This window comes from Amyelois transitella, chromosome 4 (genome assembly GCF_032362555.1).
Source record: "Amyelois transitella isolate CPQ chromosome 4, ilAmyTran1.1, whole genome shotgun sequence".
NCBI lineage: Eukaryota > Metazoa > Arthropoda > Insecta > Lepidoptera > Pyralidae > Amyelois > Amyelois transitella.
The window spans coordinates 1,850,193-1,872,318 of NC_083507.1; the positions used below are offsets into that span (position 1 = coordinate 1,850,193).

Sequence of the window (22,126 nt, forward strand, 5' to 3'; positions counted from 1 at the left end):
TGTCTCCTGAAGACGAGCGTAGGGGTGTAAAATGTCTCGACTTATGCTGAGTGGACGTCGGATTAGTATTACAATTAGGATAAAGGAAAGATCTAGACGGTAAATCGGGGATGTACCCGTGAAAGGCCAAGTCAAGTTGATGAAGTAAAAGTTAATGAATAGTGTAGTCTATCTGTCTACTTATTTGGGAAGTGTTTGCGAAAATTCAAGTAAGTACCAGTAAAAGAATAAATAGATAGGTAAACAAAAACCAGCTAAGGAAAATTTGAGAATAGCTTCAACAAAACTCCTTGTTCATACAATACTAATAAACTCAGCATGAATCGATTAATTATTGTACCTTTTTCCTTACACTTTGGTCGACAAAGCATTGAAAACACATAATTACAGGTCCCTGAGAGCCGTGATTATGAACGCCAACTCGAATGGAAGACAAATGATAGTCTGAACCTGTACAGGTGAATAAGGCCGGCCCTACCATGCGAATGGAAGCTGCTGCGCCGGGCGCAATAACATAAAGTTGAAAATGGACATCAATTCACATCATTACTTACTAGGTAGACAGAGCGAGCAGTCTCGAAAACAAGTTCAATTGACAAATAAACATTGAATTAAGACTAGTTTGATTGTAATGATTTTAAAATTTAGTACTTAGGTATAATAAGATGAAAATATTGTACATTACATGGGCAGGGCACAGTAACACCTAAGTTTTATTGTTGTAATTACTTACCTTTTTTAGGATGTTGTTAAGATCAATCAAATTTTATGTTGACATGTACATGCATAGGTAACGGATGCACAAATGAATAAATAATTGTGAAATAATGGACTGAATCCTTACTGGTATATGTTGCTAATAAGTTAGTACTTAGAATTCATGCTACAGAATTACATACCATAGGTATACAAAAGAGTATTATTTCATTATTATATTAAAAAACACATGTAAAATGTACGTATGAGTAAAACAACACGTTTCAAGGTTTATACGTTATTGAGCGCCAAAAAAAGATTTCGCCCCATACTACAATTTGCGTTGGCCGGCACTGGTTGTGAACTATACTCTTCGCTAGATCATTCATCATAGTTTAATACGTCTTGATTAGCCGTTTGTGGGCTTTTCTTAAGGTAGGACAGGATTTTGAATAGATACCATAATGGAGTATGACTTCATTTGTTGTGCCTTCAAAATCTACCTTTTTTGTAGGCCAATGGCAAGGTAAAATGTTTTAGTAAATATTTGATTTGTCTTATTTTATTATAAATTCAAATTATGTTCGCGACTCTGTCCTTGAAAGCCGATGATAATTAAGTAGGTATCTAAGTATTATTAAGTAAAAAGGAAAGTTTCATAATATTATAGTGCAACTCACAAAAATGTGTAATAACAATAAAATACCACTAAAAGTATCGAACCTAAGATATTAAAACCTTACATTGCCTAGTATTCTTAACTGTACATATTAAAGAAAATGAAATAGGTACCTACTAGGTAACCAGTTTGTAAAAAAACTAAACGATAATTGTCCTACATATACTTATAGGCAAGGTAAGAGTTATTGTTTTCTTTGCATTCCATAACATGCCCATAACCCAACCATAACCTATTTATATTTAAAGACAATCAATGGACAATGGACGCTTATAGACTTCATTTAAAAAAGACAACATCATTGGCTGAAGCACAAAGCACTGAAGTCCGCCGCGCCTTATGTTCGCGCGCGCTTTGCGGGTTGTACTTTAAAACCAGTTTTACAATAAGATGGTTAAATGTAAATCTTATAAAAGTTTTGTTCTATAATAGGCTATGGCAGCTCCTAGCCCCTAGCTCTGTTTATCTACTTAAGGCAATTACTATTCTTTTGCATAATAACATGTTATGGACAAGAATAGCTGGCTATTATTAATACGTCATTTGTGCATAACTCATAACTTTACCCTCTGGGTTCGAAGCAAACTGGAACATTTCTAGTTCGTATTTGTGTTTGTTCTTTATTTTTAAAATTATTCAAATTTTAATTTCATCTTAAGCCAAACAGCAGAAAGTAGCCTTTCAGTCTTTTCAGTTTTGTTTTAAATACGGTACCTCGATATATCTTGCAGAGGTAATAAATAGACTTAAGCAACGTTGTCACAAGCTTTCAACCATCGTTATCATGTTATTTTGTTACGATTTTTACATTAAGTAAGAAACATTCATTGCGATGTCGTAGTTACATCTTTTCTTATTACCTTTTGATTTTAGACGATCAAGGTAGCTTGATATTTTTTGTAAGTGAAGTGAAGTTACTAAAACTAAGAACCAAGATTAAGGTTAATAATATATTATATTCTAAACCCATGTTAACTTTAATTTTGGTATTTACGTTAAACGGAACGGATCGTGGTCGATCGATAAACGTCAAACCAACAGCTGTGAGAGGTTATGTCAAAATAACTCGGCAAGTGGGAGAAAAACACGTCAGTATTTTGCTTATTTTAACAATTCATAATACAGTGTGAGTTTAAAAAGTACATCATAACTAAAAAGTTTTAATAGCTGCGAAGATTTCTGTTTTATTATCTGTATTCGTGCTTTGCATTTGGGATTATGCGGATCGATACTGGTGATTTTTTAGTACTTATTTTAAATTGTTATGTTTACGCGAATGTTCTATTGTGATTTCGTTTAATTTTATAATGACTATGAATGAAAGTCTTAGTTTTAACTCACTATTAACAAGATCAATCACTTTTCAGGTCTTTGCAATATGTTTAACAATCAGAAATCGCTTCTTTTCACTACAATTTTTGTGGCAGTTTTACCACTTGTTTTGTGCAATATTCAGCCGCCCGCTATCAATCCTGGTATTCTGACTCCCAGTAAACTGCTTGGAGAGTGTCAGGCTTGTAAATTATTCGCGGATTCTTTCAAGAAAGGTCTAGAAAGGACGTCTCGGGGTAAATATGAAGGAGGCGACGCGGCATGGGAGGAAGAAAAGTTAAAAAAGTCATACAAGCGCAGTGAGATGCGTCTAGTTGATATTCAAGAAGGAATATGTAAAGAGGACACAAAGAACTCTGTGCAATGCCACTCAATAGCTGAGAAAGCAGAAGAATACATAGAAGAGTGGTGGGCGCAAGATCCAGATGAATCTGCTGATCTGTACACTTATATTTGCATTGATAAAATGAAAATGTGCTGTCCAAAGCACCATTATGGTAAAGATTGCACTCCATGTCCCGGAGATCACAATAATATATGCAATGGTAATGGGAAATGTAGAGGAGACGGGACTAGGAAAGGAAACGGCACCTGTTTATGCGATCCGGGCTATATGGGGGTCGATTGCGACCAATGTTCAGCTGGCTATTACCTCTCATATAAAGACAGTAGCAAGATGTTGTGTTCTCCGTGTCACAGGTCGTGCATGGGAGGATGCCGTGAAGGATCACAAAAAGACTGCGTCGCTTGCAGACCTGGCTTCGTGTTTGATTCAGACGAAGGCTGTTTGGACGTCAATGAGTGTAACGATATCAATAGATGTACGAAAGACCAATTTTGTCTGAACTCCATTGGGTCTTATGCTTGTATGAACTGTGATAAGTCTTGCACCGGTTGTCATGGGGATGGACCAGATATGTGCAGGAAGTGTGCGAAGGGCTTCTCGAAGAAGGGGGAGTTCTGTATAGCAGATAGGGAGGATGAGGACCAATCAGATCAGTTCACTACTACGAGGTAATTTTAATTATGATTATTCATTCAAAAGTGATTAGTCAGTTAAATGTAAAAAGTGAAGAGACATGAATAGAGAACATACATACATACATATGGTCACGTCTATATCCCTTGCAGGGTAGACAGAGCCAACAGTCTTGAAAAGACTGAATGGCCACGTTCAGCTATTTGGCTTATGAATAGAGAACACTCCAATTAACTCCACCGACAAGAGTTAGCTCTTAAATTTAAGAAGAAGTATGTTAATCAGATAATAACATGAATTAACTCTTATCTATAGTTCTCATTATAAAAAGGGAATTTAGCCCATAATCCAATAACCAACATCAATTTTTCTGTTTCATACCTTAAATAATTCCACCACTTAGACTCTCCAAGTAAATATCATGGTGGATTGACCCACAAGACTTTGCATTGAGTCTGCTAATTTACATCTTCCTCTGACAGAATATTCCACTGTAGGTTTGATTTAATCTGTCATTAAATTGTCATTTCTTACAGGGGCGAAGAATTATAAACCTATGGAAGTTTCAAAGAAATTAATAGTTTAGGAAATTTGGTAATTATTATTTTTTTAAAGGTGATGGGTTTTTTTCTGTATTTACTGTTATTTTTTTCCATTTATTTTATTACAGTTTCCTCATTTCAGTTGTATTTTATTATTTTTAAGTAAGAGTTAATTGTATTTTCTTGTAATTGTTCTCTCTTGGGAATTATTATTTCAGTAACATTATTTCAACAGTACTTTATCAACATATTTAAGTAAATTTTATTATAAGTAAAAACAATTTTTCCAAATGTCCTGGGTCTTGGATGTAATATGGTATGAAAATATGGTATTGTTGAGTTAGTATAACATAACCCAAGTATTGAACATTCTTCGCGACTAACTCAATCTGTGTAATCTGTTCAGTATATATTTATTTATTTAATTATCAAAACCATTGGGGCATCATTAAATTTAAAATCATCAAAATTCTTCTAACCAATAGCTTCAACAGCATTTCTCAATATATTTATACGGTAACCTAACACCCATATTAAATTCTAGGTACATGACATACGTGGGTCTCCTAATAGCAACTGGGATACTACTCCCCAAGTCTACCTCCCTCGGAAGCCTAGTTGGTGCCATGGTGCTGTCATACATAGTTGGTGCTGAGTACTACTGCATGATAAACGGCCACAGTGGATTGGTGAACTTGAAAGATTACGATCTATTTCAGTTGTTCCATACGTAAAATCAGTTTTATATCTACTGGTGTTGGTCTAGATTCTCATTTTTTTAGAAGTAGACTGGTGAACTTGAAAGATTAAGATCTATTTCTGTTGTTTCGGACGTAAAATCAGTCTTATATCTTCTGGCGTTAGTCTGGGTTCTGGGTCCTCTTTAGAAAGGACTCCGGGGGTCGCCTGTGACTAAGATCCCGGATTTCCGTCTGACCTCCACAAACATTGCTGGGGATCCCTATTAAACCCCTACATAAAATAAGTATGTAAAATTATCATTATAATTTTAATTTATTGTATCAGTTAAGCAGTTTTATCATTGTAATGATTGCAGTTTGCACCATCAAAATGGGAATTAATCAGTTTAAATTAATACTAATGGTGGGGTTCTAAAAGATAACTGTGGACAAAAAATGAATAACATTTTGAACAGAATCGGCGAGGTTTTAATACCGGCACTAAGATTACATTTTCTTGATTAGTTTATGCCTATCGAATCTTTTGTACAAGTTCTGATTAACACCAATTTGTATCGTACCTTTAAACTGAACCCAGTACTAATAATTGAGGAATGTGACTCGTCGAAACATTTTGTATCAAATTGTCTTTGGAATTACGTCCTATGTGAATCAATTTAACTGATCGATTTCTGTGAATTAAATCCTGTGAGTACCAATTTCAGATCGAAGAATAATCAGTATTCCAGACCCTGGTAAAACGTACAATAACAGTAACAATTGCACTTAAAAAAAAAAAAATTTGGGTGTTTTTAGGATATAGGTATCTTTATTACAATGAATTGAAGGATATACAAATTAATTTATTTTTTATAACATGCAAATAATGAAAGTTAAAAAGATATTTTTATTTCACGACATAAATCAAAACTACGGCTTACAATGTAATGTGCGCCTAAATTGTAAAAAGTAATTTTATCTTCTTCTTTAATAAACTTAAAATATACTTTAAACTTCATAATAAAATCATAATACTACCTACTTACATAATTATATTATAATTAAATGCATTTTTGTTTTTCTTTTTTTTATTTCATTATGAAGTTTTAAGCATTTCATGAATTCCTAAGATAATATAAGTGGTATACAGTGTATTAATGTAATTAATTAAGTCAAATATTCAATTACGAAAAGAGTAGGAGTGAATTTAATAATGAAGTAAAAACGATTGCATTAACATATTTATTATCACAAATAATATACATGGACGTAAATAGTATAAAAAGTGCATTTTTTTTAGTATATATTAAGATATTTCAATAAAAATTGATAATGCTATTTGAGTTACCAAATATGTTTTTTTATCATTCAGTGTACAAAATGGTATATAGTCTATATGGCTGCAAATAATGGTATGTAGTCTTGTTTCACTGTCAGGTCTCTCTGCACCCGGCTGTACATATATCATGCACTTCAAATATTACGAAGTATGCCGATTTCCTTCCGTGAAAGAAATTAACAATATTTTTTTTACATATTTGTACACGCTAAGTCGGAACTGTGCTTCCTATTGCAAATTAAGCATTTCTTGTAAATTATTAATTTAGTGCCAATGGCTTAGAGACGTTCGTTTTTTTTTTTGAACAGAGCAAAGAACGTTGTCTGTTCCAGGTTTGAAATTATACGTTATGACTATTGGCGCTGCATGCTTGTAGATATTCCCTTTTTTATCTGTATTTTTAATAATATGTATTTCTTTACAAATATAAAAAAAATGCGAAGTTGTTGCTCGCAATATGTGTAAAGTTGTTTTATTTTGATGGGCGATTACCGACAAGCGTTTGTTTTATTTTCGTACCTAGTCTTGACGCTTGAAGATTGAATAGTAATATGTTGTTTCAAATGAAATGCGCGGGCGACGGTGGCCGCCTGTCGTTCGCGATTATGGCGACCGTGACACGCTTAGGTGTTCGAGCCGTGTGGCCATGTGGTCTGAGTTATAAGACTTTATTTATGGTTTACGGTTGCTTACTGCCTCCCAAACTTTCTTAAATTTACGAAGTTATGAATAAATGTTTTGTATGGATCGGCCTCCTTCGTGAAATTATCAATTATTATGGTCATTCACTTCTCGTTATTGTCAAACCAACAATTATTGTCTCGGAACTTCTTAGGATTATCAATATTCTCTAACAACATCAGTTCTTGTAACACTTCCCAACCCCATGAGGGTGTGTGGATTTAACAACAGTTATCAATAATCAAATTTTAATGAGAATTAATATAGTAAAAAAAAAATTTAATATTTTTTTTTTCAAATGATACCTAACTTGACCGTTATTTTAATTTATTTTCCAAGCTACCTTTATTCAGTCGCTTTTAATTTATACCACCGCCTGTCTATCAGTGTGCCTACATGATGTTACGTATTTCCTGCGGGCGTTTTAACATATTGGTTCTATGACTTGTGTGTTATTATTAAAAAGGCTGGTTCACACTGCGTGGGTTGACACAGAGCACTGAAAAAAAAAAACATGTATCTATAGTTAAATAATGAAATAAGGCTAAAATTTGGTGTGATTGATACGTGGAAGTTATTTGTATATTTCTTTTTATTCTAGATGGCCAGTGATGATTAAATGTTATGCTTAGATTGTATGTGATTTCGTCATTTAAACTTGAAATGCCGGCCGATTTTAATTAAAAAAAAAACCCTGTCAGTTTTTTTTCTTTATTAGACTGAGTTCTGTCACAGAATAGACACAGAATTATTACAAGTACACGTATAAGTAAATTTATCTGATTAATAATATTATTATTCAGACTTTGATGTGAACAAAATATGCTCAAAAATTAATTCCCTTTGTGTAGTCCTGTTTTTGGGTTGCTTATTCCAATTTTGTGCAATATATTTCTGTAACGAAAATTTGGCTGCGTCCGGAGTTTCATTTTGTTGTTTTCACTTTTATACTAAGAAGGTATACCTGCTACATAATTATATACATGTAATAGGTGTGATAAAAATAAATAAATTATGTAAATAAATTTTGTTTATCTTTTTATTCCGATTTTTACTGATTGTTTTGCGTGAGCCCAGAAATTTTTATATTAAATTTCCAAAGGAACAAACACCTCAAAATAAACCATAGACACGTCTGGTTTATTATCGCAATGTATGTAACTAGGCAAATAACTAGGTACCTAGTTTGACAAATACAGATAATATATCACTTCTCTCGAAAGGAGATCGTGGCGCGACTCCCGTCTGGTCATAGAAACGTCAAGTTTATTATTGTAATATAATTACTATTCTTAATATTACGAGTATACTAGACAGTTATACGTTATCTGTAATTTACGATATTAGATTATTGCCGTAATAATAATTACTCGGAGTTCCCGCGGGATTGATTGTTAAGTTATGATAGGGTTTCCACGCGGACGAAGTCGCGGGCAGCCCTAGTTCCTAATAAGAACAACTCGATACCTACCTACATTATTCTATGCAAGTCAGCAACATTGCGTGCTCAGACCGATTTGTCAAACGATCAGTGGCACGACTGGTCTCACTTCCTCCCGCGGGAAATTAATTGCAGACAAGGAATGCCGATGTAAATTTATGTATCTTCTATTATTTTTTCAAATCTTGTTCAAATTCAAAACGTTTTATAGGACTAGATCGGATCGGAATAAATTTTACTTAGAAGTGTACAAAATAACCTTTATACTTAAATCAAAATTCAAAATAAGAGATGAAAAAAAATACAGATATAAGTACTTACCAAATATTTTTCTATTATTCTCAAAGAGTACATTTTTAACCTCACGTTTTGACGTCGTAAATTTGACTCGCCTACTAACAGAGTCATCACTCGGCCCTGTTACGTATCATAAAGAAAAGGAAATAATTGCAAGTGAATCATAATTCTCATGCAACAATATGAACAATGGCTGCATTACTTTCTTAAATGCATTGTCTTCATCTTTTCACTAATTGGCCGGTTCATAGATCTCTCCTCGACTTTCATACATACATATAGTCACGTCTATATCCCTTGTGGGGTAGACAGAGCCAACAGTCTTGGAAATACTTTGAAAGGCCACGTTCAGGTTGATACGATTGAGATGAAATAGCGCCACGTTGCTAGCCCATCGCTTAACAGAAAAATTCCAAGTCTTTTAAAACTGTTGCCTCTGCCTTCTCCGCAAGGGATATATGTATACTAGCTGTGCTCGCGACTTCGTCCGCGTGGAATAGTTATTTTGGGTATCACTGAAGCCCTCAAGGATGAATTTTCCCTGTTTTTTTTCACATATTCCATTATTTCTTTGCTCCTTATAGTTGCAGCATGATGTTATATAGCCTAAAGCCTTCCTCGATAAATGGTCTATAAAACGCAAAAATAATTTTCAATTCGAACCAGTAGTTCCTGAGATTAGCACGTTCAAACAAACAAACTCTTCAGCTTTATAATAATTATATTTATTTTTTATTACATTAATAGACTACCTTATTTTACTGAAAAATGTGTGCGTTTGACTTGAAGCTGAAAGGTTTAAGATGGCTCACGCAAGCTGAAATTATACTTACTGACTAGGTATATTTTTAAAGTCCCTAAATTGTACGTGCCGGAAAACCGTTGCAAGCTGAGAAATTAAAGAAAATAAACAAATTACATTCCAAAAATAAACCAGGAAGATTTATAACTAGACAAATTCGCTATACAGCCGTGGTTAAATGTGAATTGATCGTAACCTAACATCGGATGCCTTCTTACTAAAGCGTTTAACAAGAAAGGCTGTGAAATCTAGTTAAGCTACAAATTAAATATAGTACAAATGAGACGCGTAACAAAAGATCTGCGATAAAATACAATCGCCTTTTTTTTACATTTGTGTAAACACACTTGTAAAAAAAAATTGTGTGACACTTACGCAACTAAGTACCTAGGTGTGTCTTGAATGTTTGTCTATTTATATATTTATCCTACTAATATTATAAATGCGAAAGTTTGTGCGTATTTCAGTATGGATGTTTGTTACTCTTTCATGAAAAACTACTGAACCGATTACGATGAAATTTGGTATGTCTGTTGCTGAAGATCCAGAATAACATATAGGCTACTTTTTATCCCGGAGTTCCCGCGGGATTGATTCCACGCGTACGAAGTCGCGGGCGGCTATTTATTTTATATAGTACCTATCCTAAATACAGGAAGAGGCTTATAAACTTGGGATTATTTTTTTAGGCGATGTGCTAGCAACCTGCCAGTATACGAATTTCAATTTCATAATTAATTATCTTTCCATCCAGCTCAACGTAGCTTCAACTTATTTCTAGACTCACCTCTGTCTCTCCCGTAAGGGATAAACACGTGACGTATCCATATATAAAGTTTAACATATTTTATTAACTGGAAAATATTCCTGTGATATCTGTAATGTGCAGATTAGTTCAGTGTAGTCGTGTTTGCGTCAGTCTTAGGATGCGTTGCACACGGAAGAGAATATAACCCGTCTGACCACTCCAATATCACATTACTTGATGACTAGATGTTGAGAGATAAACGCGATTACTCATACTAGTGCGGCAACAGATTATATAGTGTAAGCTTACTGGCTTTAGCCCCTGGCTTTGCACTCGCGGGTAGGGTTGCCAGGTCGCCAACCTAATAGCCGGATAGACCAACCAGTTTGGCCGGACATTTAGAATAGAATAGAATAGAATAGAATAGATTTTAAAAATTGGATACAAGGTATCACTTATTGACGTCACATCATTTAAATCTAATTATAACTACTACCGCTTCCAAAGCGCATGTGTAGAAGAAGCGGCGGAACAAACTACACTGCAGAATTTTCATCGGACGTCAATATACAAATAAAGATCTGTTAAATCTAATTCATGGACGAATGCACATTGTCTACATTAAAAAACATGAATGAATGTAGAACTAGTTATTTCAATACGAATATTTCGTAAATCATTTGGCCAAAAAAGCCAGACACCCTTTATTATCTGTGGTCGACTCTCGTCGCCTGCGCTCGGCGGCGCAGCGGCTGCTCTTGCTTATTTGCGAAATGTTAAAAGCCTAACAAAAGCCGGACAAGGCGGACACCGTTTATTTTGGCCGGACATGCGATCAAAAAGCCTAACTATGTCCGGCTTTATCCGGACGCTTGGCAACGCTACTCGCGGGATATCACGAGAATTCGTTTCTAAACTGAACTGCTTGCGAAGAAACAACATGGTGTGTTGCCAGTTCGTAAAAGTCAAATTAGTAGAATTAATATTTTTTTAGGCGATGGGCTAGCAACACACAAACTATTCATTTGAACGAGGTCTTCAAGTCTTTTTAAGACTGTTGGCTCCGTCTACTCCACAAAGGATAACGACGTGATTTTGTGTATGCATGTTTATATAGCTTTTGAAATTCTGATCATGAGAATTTGGCTATTTCTAGCAATATAGATCAGAACGTATCTTGATTAAAATAAGGACGTCCTGGTAAAGGGTCAGGTCAAAAGTACCCGAAACCGCCGAGCTTGCATGAAGAGAGTTATGAATGTGGATGAAGCGAAGGAAGTATGCAGAGATCGTGGCAAGTGGAAAGAGGTAGTCTCTGCCTACCTCCCCGGGAAAGAGGCGTGATTTTATGTATGTATAGATCAGAATTGTTATTCGGGTTGCTCCACATTTCTAAGAGTTGATGGTAATCGTCATGTCACAGGTAAGGCGGTGGTTTACCGTTCGGGAGGCGCTCTCCGGTACTGTTATTACGACATTTACACAATACGATTACGACACGATTATAAGGCGTCATTAAATTATGCTATAAAAAAAATTCTTTTAGTTTAATTTGAAATCAAATATTGAATTTTGATACTAGATACTGTAGGTACCTACTATACAGATACATAATCACGTCTATAAACCTTGCGGGGAAGACATAGCCGACAGTCTTGAAAATACTGATTCATATAGTGACAGGTTGCTAGCCAGCCGCCTAAAAGAAGAATCCCAAGTTTATAAGTCTATCCCTTAGTCGCCTTTTACGACATCCATGGGTCAAGATGGAGTGGTCCTATTCTTTTTTCTATTGGTGCCGGGAACCACACGGCACATTGAATATAGTTATTAAAAATTACCTACAGTACGCAAAACAAGTCCAGTGATTACCAGTATCAGTTTATAAAAAATCAAATAATACCTAAAATTCTTATAATCAGGCGTTTGTATAAAAACTAAAACCCTGATTTACACAATGTAAGATTGTAGACATAGGCTATCTCCCTTAGTCGCCCTTCTTAGACATACATGGAAAAGAGATGGGGATTGGTCCACTTTCAAAGTGCCGGTAACCACACGACACTGATAGGTAGGTAGGAACACCAAATCCATTAAAATCACATCAATTGAGAAATCATTGCAAAAAACAGTAAACTTTTTACATCGTTTCCACACCATCTTTCTTAAGATAGCTTAGCTTAGTTGTTTCACCATAAAGAAATATGTTTAATTAGGTTGACCAAATATAGTACTTGTTTGACCATTGTTGGTCAAGCGTGGGTTGGCTTGGCTCGAATCCGGACTGTATGTTTCTTGGTGCTTTATATTAGCCAATAAACTTATGACGTAAGGCGTTTATAGGTATTCATATTGACGTAAAATAAATAAATATATACGGGACAAATTACACAGATTGAGTTAGCCTCGAAGTAAGTTCGAGACTTGCGTTACGAGATACAATCTCAACGATACTATATTTTATAATAAATACTTATATAGATAAACATCCAAGACCCAGGCCAATCGGAGAGAGATCTTTTCTCATCATGCCCTGGCCGGGATTCGAACCCGGTACCTCCGGTACAAACTCCAGACAAGCGTAATATACCGCTGCGCCACAGAGGCCGTCAAATTTGACATTTCCGTAGTGTCGTCAGTTTTAATTTTCATTCGGTCTGGTAACGCAGAACAACATAATGCGTGCCAGATGTGTCTCGTCTCGTAAAGATTGTAAAAGTCGACGAAGGAAAAGGCTGATAAACTTAGGTTTCTTTAAGGTTATTGGCTGGTAACCTATCACTATTTCAATCTCAATTTTATCATTAAACCATGTAGCTGAACGTGGCCTTTCGGTCATTTCGAGGCTGTTGGCTCTGTCTATCCGGTAAAGAATAAAGAAGTGTATATAAGTTTAATAAAGGGTGACTAACACACAGCTCTTTCCACAATCAATTAAGTTTCCAACTCCAGACGTTATCTCAAAAATTCAAGGGCACTTTCGATCGCAGAAAAACCCATTGACCCGTACAGCCCAGAGAATAAGGTCGATTTTTATTAATTGTTTTTATTTAAAGATTTGGGAACCGGCCGGCCAATGTCAAAGGAGTCACTTTCAAGGGCCCTTGTTAGCCCTTAACCCGTTTCAAAATTTATGCACTTTAGAAGCCCTAAAATTATGTGCTGAATTAGAGATTCCCAATAGAATAGAATAGATTTATTTTCAAAATTGGATACAAGGTATCACTTATTGACGTCACATAACTTAAATCTAATTATAACTATCTACTACCGCTTCCAAAGCGCATGTGTAGAAGCGGCGAAACAAACTACACTGCAGCATTTTCATCGGACGTCAATTTTCAAATATAGATCTCTTAAATCTAAATCGTGGACGAATGCACATTGTCTACATTAAAAACATCAATAATATTATAAATGCGAAAATTTGTAAGGATGTGTGTGGATTTATGTGTGTTTGTTACTGGTTCATGCAAGATCTATCAGACGAATTCAGTAGAGTAGAATATAGCGTGAAATAAAATAATAAGTATATTTTATGTAAGCGGGCAGCTTTTTTCTGAATAATATTGAAATTTGGGATGTAATTATAATATATGGTTCTATATGTGGCCTGGGGGTGCATTTTCACAGAGACAATTTTCATGAATTCTCTTCACCTTTAATAGTTTGGAGCCGCGAGCGGTTGCTAGAATGACAGAATATATTTTTTTTAAATAGTTTTTTTTTTGTTTCAGATTTCGATCGCACTTTACCAATGCCGCCTACAACGAAGGCGCATACGGGGAACGAATATTAAACGAGGTAATGACTTGACCAAATACATAAAAAGCATGAAATAGGAAGGTCATATTGTGCCGTGTGGTTCCCGGCACCAATACAAAAAAAGAATAAGACCACTCCATATCTTTCCCATGGATGTCGTAAAAGGCGACTAAGGGCTTACAAATTTAGGATTCTTTTTGGGCGATGGATTAGCAACCTGTCATTATTGAATCTCAATTCCTTCATTTAGCCATAAATCCCTTAATTGACTTTTACAATCTGCTCGGAAAGAAAAATAGATGGCACACATATTTATTTATATTCACCACCCTACCAGCAATAAAGCTACAAAAAATAATATATATTTAATTTAACATACTTAGATACATAGTAAAAATAATACACGCAAGACGCTAAATTTGCTCAACACTTATTGCGGTAAACAAAACATTTGTATTCATAATAAAGCCTGGTTTAAATTGGTCTAGTAATCTGCACAGAATGCCGGCCCGCTGGAATTTCGCATTCTGCGGGTATTTTTAGATGTCATTTAAATGAGGCTTTATGTCTTTGTTTCTACTGGGCTGCTGGCTGGTTAAGTTGTTTTTCATGTTAATTTAAAAAAAAAGTGAGTGAGATTCTACATTTGAAAAAAGACCTTTAGTTCTCTCTCAGAGCAAAACAACCAATAAAACTATTTATAATGTAAAGTAAAGCTTTTACTTTAATATATGACAATTATGATTGGCCATGACTGACTGAATGCTGAAATTTGACATGTATAATGTTTTAAAGGTATTCAAAATCTGTTCTATAAATTATCATTATCTTGCTCATCATGTTTTGCAAATTACATAAATGGTATAATTTATTTACATCCAACTTAGAAAACTGGCAAAAATTATTCCAATACTACGGAGTTCGCAGGCAAAAGTCATTAATATCGATGCATATTTAGTTTTTTACTGCATACCTTTTAGCAGTGACGTGCGATCGAAAAATACAAGATAACCGGCTGTGGTCGCGCTATAAATCTTTTGCCATAGACAAGCAACAAGTCTGTATTGTCTATATTGTCTCTGGCTCTGCCGGTTGGGTATTTATTGATTTTATTGATCGCTAACTTTGAACATGGAATGTGAACATCATCTCAGTTTTTTCCACAAAACATAACACTTCTCATTTTGTGGAAATGCGTAAAGCCCCCCATGGTACACTGAAAGCAATTATCCAATAAAAAAAAACAATATAAATATCCGATAATTTGACATAACAACGTGTCGTGGCAACACTGCGCGGGCGCCGAATTACAGCGGTAATTCTCGCGTATTACAACGGTAATTCGTGTAATTACAATGGCAATAATGCTGCGGTCTGTGGACTTTTGACAGTGATCGGTTAGTTTGATTGCATCCTTCGGGCGAACAATTTTCTTGTAATTGTTAAAAAATTACAACGAGGTATTGTAAAAAAAATTGTGAACGCACTAAGGTCCAAGAGATCGAATTATAACCTCAATCATTTATTTATTTATATTCATTTATTTTATTTTAGTCCGATGAGTTTTTCTTTTGTAAGTTTTCTAAGTTTTTCATATTTGGCACTTAAGTAAAAATATCAGATTGTATAAGATGTAGCATACAATGGTAGATCAGATTAATAAATTAAAAATTACATACACTAGTTTGATTGTCAACCGATGATCTTACTGTGAGCGAAAACATTTTGAACTGTTACTTGTTCAGTATTTTTTTAATTTATTTTCCAACCGTAAATGATTGAGGCTTTTATTTTATCGTGTCGTGTGTTTCCTGGCACCGTAGAATAGGATCATTCTATTTCCCATGGATGTCGTAAAAGAACTCAGGGGATAGGCTTATTAATTTGGGCTATTTTTTGTAGGCTAGCAACCTGTCATTATTTGAATATCAATTTCACCATTTAGCCATACAGCTGAGAATGTGGCCTTTCAGTCTTTTCAAGACTTGACTCTGTCTACCCTGCAAGGGATATGACTACACACTTGACTATGTGTATGTATGTACTTATGTATTTAATTACACTTAGCATGTTCAAATCCTAAATTAGCAAGCTTTGAATTCAAATATTAGAGAATAGGTATGATGACCAGATCTTGAATCAATATAAATTAGTTTATAACATGCTAGAAGACATTTCTTTCGAAATAAGCAGAACCTTTGTAATTTTGTTTCTTGTGTTTATCAGTTTCGATGTTTTCTGTGTAAGTATATAAATTAGTAAATAAAATTAATAAATAGAATACAATTATTAAATACATTACATGACAGATCAAGACGATGTTATGACAGATAGAGAGAGAACGCTTGAAAGAGATAGACGTACAGATAGTCGTAAAATACCGATATGGGCATTAGGCCAATAAACTTTGCTCGACTATCGCCAAACTGTTTGCTTTAACTTAGTATGTGTGTGTGTTTGTTCCCAACGATAGGTTTAACCTGTGGGTTTAACGATCTCTTATATAGATGTGATAATCATATATCACTTCGTAAGAAATGTTAAAAAATAAAATGCCGTGTGGTTCCCGGCACCGATAGAAAAAAAGAATAGGACATCTCTATCTTTTTTCCAAGGATGTCGTAAAATGAGACTAAGGGCTTATAAACTTAGGATTCTTCTTTAAGGCGACGGGCTAGCAACCTGTCACTTTATACTTATCTCAATACTATCAGTAAGCCAAACAGCTGAACGTGGCCTATCAGTATTTTTACGACTGTTGGCTCTGTCTACCTCGTGATTATATGTATGTATGAAATGCCAGTCTGTCCGTATCCCTCCCTACATAAGACATCAACGCGCTTAATAAGATAACTTGTGTGTTCTGCCCAGAGTACTTACTTAAAAAACGCATGTTTAGAAGAAGCGGCGCGACAAACTACATTGCAGCATTTTCACCGGACGTCAATTTACAAATATAGATCTCTTAAATCTAAACAGAGGACGAATGTATATCGTCTACATAAAAAAATGTGAATGAGTAAAATATTAATGATTTAAATTATAATTAAACGATCCAGCGCATCACAGTATCAAATTAAATAATGCAAATGCATTCAAAACCTCAATATTAATATTACAATGATAACCACACTCATTACACCACATTGTACCGACTTATTAAAGACACCTGACCTTAAGGTCGAGTCACAAAGCAAGGACGCATCTCCGCCCACTACAATTGTATGTCGTTTTAAGAATGTGAAAGATATGTGTATACATACATACATACATATTTACATACATACATATAGGCCGTGTGGTTCCCGGCACCGATACAAAAAAGAATAGGACCACTCCATCTTTCCTCAAAGGCGACTAAGGGATAGGCTTACAAACTTGGGATTCTTTTTTAGGCGATGGGCTAGCAACCTGTCACTATTTGAATCTCAATTCTATCGTTAAGCCAAATAGCTGAACGTGGCCATTCAGTCTTTTCAAGACTGTTGGCTCTGTCTGCCCCGCAAGGGATATAGACGTGACCATATGTATGTATGTATACATACATATATTAACGTCTGTATCCCTTGTGTACAACAGTCTTGAAAAGATTGATGGGCCACGTTCAGCTGTTTGGCTTAACGATAGAATTGAGATTCAAATAGTGACAGGTTGCTAGCCCATCGCTTAAAAGAAGAATCCCAAATTTATAAGCCTATTTCTTAGTCGCCTATTACGACATCCATGGGAAAGTGATGGAGTGGTTCTATTATTTTTCTATTGCTGCCGGGAACCACACGGCACGATTCATGGTATTGATTATATTGAACCCTTATTCTATATCTATATTTATAAATACACTAGCGACCCGCCCCGGCTTCGCACGGGCAGCATTTGTACATCTCTTGCGGGATAGACAGAGCCAGCGATCTTGAAAGTCTGACAGGCAATGTACAATTGTTAGGCTTAATGATAGAATTAAGATTCAAATAGTGCTATAAACGGGCTATAAATGGTTCATAACTTATAAAAAAAAATCTGATTTTTTTTTCTGAGAAACGTTCTAATCAGTGTTTCCAACAAACACCACACAAAATGATATTTGTGTTAGCCATAGACAAACTTATATGTTGCTAATAAGTTAAGAAACCATAGGTTTAACAACACCTTTTTTTATCCCTAACGCATCGTTCTTGGAAACAATAAGACAAGTTTTTATAATGTTGGCACTAAATGTGACGTCATCGCGTGTCCATTTCCTGCGGATGTGTCCGTCTTGGATTTTGAGCAGCCTTCGCGGTCATCGTTTTGTTTTTTTTTTTTTTACAAAATGAGTCAGTTAATTTTTTAACTCACTTTAAGTTTTCTGCTTAACTACAAGGAGATTTTTAGGTTACCTATGTCGCAAAATGATATTTTTAGGTTATGTCAGCCAACTAATTTTATGTGACTCTTTTCTGAGTTACGTACATTAGTTTGCCTGCTAACCGATGGTCTTATGGCGCGGGACGAGATCGTAAGAAAACCTGCACGTTCCGTGAATGTGTAACCATGATTCAACACGGGTAAAGTTTCCCAGAAAAGGTCATGGTCATGGAAGTCAAATGGGTATCGCTTCGTGTATAATCTCACCCAATCCTGGAAAGCGTATCGTTAAGTGGTCCAGGGTTGCACTAAGATAGGATTTTCCAAAATTTCAGCAGAAATATATTCACGCGCGAAGAGACGCGGCCGTATCACTCCATCTCTTTCCCATGGATGTCGTAAAAGGCGACTAAGTGATAGGCTTACAAACTTGGGATTCTTTTTCTAGGCGAAGTGCTAGCAACCTGTCACAATTTGAATCTCAATTCTATCATTAAGCCAAATAGCTGAGCGTGGCCTATCAGTCTTTTCAAGACTGTTGGCTCTGTCTACCCCACAAGGGATATAGACGTGATCGTATGTATGTATGTATGCAGAACTACCTTAAAGTTTAGAGGCGGTAAATGTAATTAGAGTCTGGGCACATTACCACGGCGATTGGAACTCTTTAATCCAGAATCTTAATGGAGTCTAATTTATACGGTCATCGGCATCTGGTGAACTAGTTATGACGGCTACTCACACCCCTGTTGGAAGTAAGGGTGACTATTAATATGCTTTTAACATTAAATTGTTACCTTTCATATAGTAAGCCTTTGATATGCGAAAAGATGATTTTAGGAAGATAGTCGTAATATCCTTACATAATAACATACATAATAATTTCCAAAATGTAATAAATTGTATTGAGTATGTGACAGCGAATAAAATACAATGTGTATGAGTTTAAGAAAAAGTGTACAAAAAAGAAGAAAAAAAACTGATCAAACATGTAAAAGTAAAAATAACTTTATTAAAATTTTGACCCCTGTGGTGGCATGTGGTTTCCGGCACCAATAGAAAAAAGGATTAGAATAGAACCGTGGATGTCGTAAAAGGCGTCTAAGGGATAGGCTTATAAACTTGGGATTCTCTTTTTAGGCGATGGGCTAGCAACCTGTCACTATTTGAATCTCGATTCTCTATCATTTAACCAAATCATTGAACGTGGCCTATAGGTAAGTCTTTTAAAGGGTGTTGGCTCTGTCTACCCTGCAAGGGAAAGAGAAGGAGTGGTCATATTCTATTTTTTATTGGTGCCGGGAACCACACGGCACTTCATTAGAACATCCCTTTTTTAATGTAATAAATTAAAGGTATGTTCATTAAGGTTTCACCATCTCTCTTAGTACAAAACAGTCTCTTTTTGGAACCACATTTAACTGTTCGCTAATACGAATTTTGTTTATACTCTCTCACAATTTATAGCATGGAACATAATTATACATAGCTCGGATTACAAAGGACTTAACTCTGCTCAAGACTTTACGCGAATCGTATCTTAATTTACTAAACTTTAGGATTTAATTTCCCAGTGAAATGCATAAATAAGGTTCTGTAGCATCGTTTAATTAAACTATTAAATTAGTCCCGATTAATTTAATGGCTTTTAAAAGCCGATACAAGGGTAGTATGAGTTTTATGATTGCATTAAAATGGGATCGGTATTGGCTTTTTATAGTTTTTAACGTTAGAATTTATTTTTAAGAACAGTTTTTTTTAGATATTCCTATTTTGGATTGCATAAAAAGCTGTTGTAAATAAATAAATATATACGGGACAAATTACACAGATTAAGTTAGCCTCGAAGTAAATTCGGGACTTGTGTTACGAGATACAAACTCAACGATACTATATTTAATAAATAAATAAGTACTTATATAAATAAACATCCAAGACCCAGGTCAATCAGAAAAAGTTATTTTCTCATCATGCCCTGGCCGGGATTAGAACCCGGGTCCACCGGTCTCACAGGCAAGCGTACTACCGCTGCGCCACAGAGGCCATCAAACATCAATGACCCAGGTATAACAACAATAAGTATGTAAGGAATCTTAGGTAATGATGATTTGGTTAAAAGTCGTGGTGTAAGACGGTAAATTGAAATTTTGCTTAGCAAGATTTTTGATTTTTCATGTTCGAACTCTAAAATCCAGGGAACTTATGCGCAGGCGCAATCGGTATTCGCGCGCACGTAAATTGAGGTATTCCTTTGTTACGCGCACTTGTCATGCGCGCCGCGTGCGTGAATGCGTTACGAGAAAATAAATGTCTATTTACGTGCTGAGTAATCGATAACACATTTATATAAATACTAGCTGTTGCCCGCGACTTCGTCCGCGTAACCCACACTAAAAATGACGAAGTTTCATACAAACTTGCAACCCCTATTTCACCCTCTTAGGAATAGAATTTCCAAAAATCCTTTCTTAGTGGATCCCTCCTAATTAAAATCTACCTTCCTGCCAAATTTCATCTTTATTGGCTCAGTAGATTTCGAGATTTCGTGATTCCTAAGTGTGTGTTTTTATATATATAGATCAAAAATAAAACAGTAAAACAGTATGTCTGTCTAAATCCCAACAAAAAAAAAGTTGGTTCGTTTGTCACTTTTTGACACGTTATCTACTGAATCTCTCTCTCTCATCTCTGCGTGTTCCCGGTTGCACCCTCCACAGAAGTGTTTCGGGGCCCGGGGTCCTCCTTCCGACTTATCTCTCTCCACTTAATCCTACTATCTCTTGAAATCTCCTTATTTAATTAAGATGCTTGAGAATGTCATAGGGAGGTTCCTTTTACCCCGGAAAAAAACCAAAGTTTCCGTCGGATTTGCTAAAGACCTGTGTTCTTTTGTAAGTGGCGCTAAATTCGCGCGGACGAAGCTGTGGGTAAATTTATATTTCCTCAAAAATTTATTGATTTCAATGTTAAAACACCTTTGCCTCGTTTACATCCTCACGTCCCTGCAAGATAATATAAATAATTAAAAAAAAATGGACCAGCAACCTGTCACTGTCATCTGAATCTCAATTCCATCTTTAAACCATACAGCTTAACATGGCCTTTTAGTATCGGGCTCTGTCTACCATGTTAAAGATAAAGACGTGACTAGGTATATGTATGTATATCGTAATGTTCACACATAAAACGCCCACTTAAATGTTTGTCCGTTCACCCGTATAACCAGGAGTCGTACACAAAGTGCATGTCAATTGAAATTCACGAAGTCGAGGAGTGCCGCTTCGTTTGGCTTTCGTTCTCATTGTAAATGCTTTATGTTTGTACAACTGAATAAAAAGGTAAGACGCCGTTCTCTAAAGAATACTATCCCAACTTTTATTATAAATGTGAAGGTAAGTATATTTGTTTATTTTAGTTTGTTACCTCTTCACGGGCTATACACTGAATTACTCTTTTTGAAATATGACATATAAAACTACAGGTCCTGCGAGATTTGCGATAAATCTAAAATAGGTAAGGTGGCGTTAAATACTTCGCTTTTTGTAGATCTCGCATCTATGGCCCCCGTTTTTCCTAGGAATAGCAATTTCTAGGATAAATAAAAATCTAGGATAAATTTGTTGCGCAATAAAGGATATTCTATCTATATATGTATCTATCAACTTTTTCGTATCTCATAATTTTTTGAGTCGCTCAGTCTTTATTTATATTTCCTTAGTCTGAGAAGTTAGGAAAATTTCGTTTTTTTTTATGGTCTCCCTGTTTGGGGTTCAAGGACTCTTTTGTTATAAATATTTGAAC

General features: G+C 35.3%; 2 protein-coding genes across 7 annotated transcripts in view; both read left to right on the forward strand.

Moving 5' to 3' along the window:
• The window catches only part of LOC106130957 (uncharacterized), an 81,567-nt gene that overhangs the window by 11,938 nt on the left and 47,503 nt on the right, over positions 1 to 22,126 (forward strand). For 2 of the 3 annotated variants that reach the window (XM_013329916.2, XM_060954349.1), the window contains exon 2: positions 13,954 to 14,020. The exons of the other annotated variant lie outside the window; for it this stretch is intronic. The gene's annotated coding sequence lies outside the window, so the exon portion shown is untranslated. The remainder of the gene's footprint in view (positions 1 to 13,953; positions 14,021 to 22,126) is intronic. 3 annotated transcript variants of the gene reach the window in all.
• Positions 2,376 to 7,486, forward strand: LOC106130958 (cysteine-rich with EGF-like domain protein 2). Of its 4 annotated transcripts, none has more exons than XM_060954543.1 (4): positions 2,376 to 2,463; positions 2,743 to 3,721; positions 4,223 to 4,280; positions 4,773 to 7,486. In XM_060954543.1, exons 2-3 carry the CDS (start codon positions 2,754 to 2,756, stop codon positions 4,236 to 4,238), a joined length of 984 nt encoding a protein of 327 aa, XP_060810526.1. In that variant the 5' UTR covers positions 2,376 to 2,463; positions 2,743 to 2,753; the 3' UTR covers positions 4,239 to 4,280; positions 4,773 to 7,486. The 4 variants fall into 4 exon arrangements, with proteins under 4 accessions (XP_060810526.1, XP_013185372.2, XP_013185373.2 ...); XM_013329918.2 differs by having other exon boundaries at positions 2,418 to 2,501; XM_013329917.2 differs by having other exon boundaries at positions 2,423 to 2,609.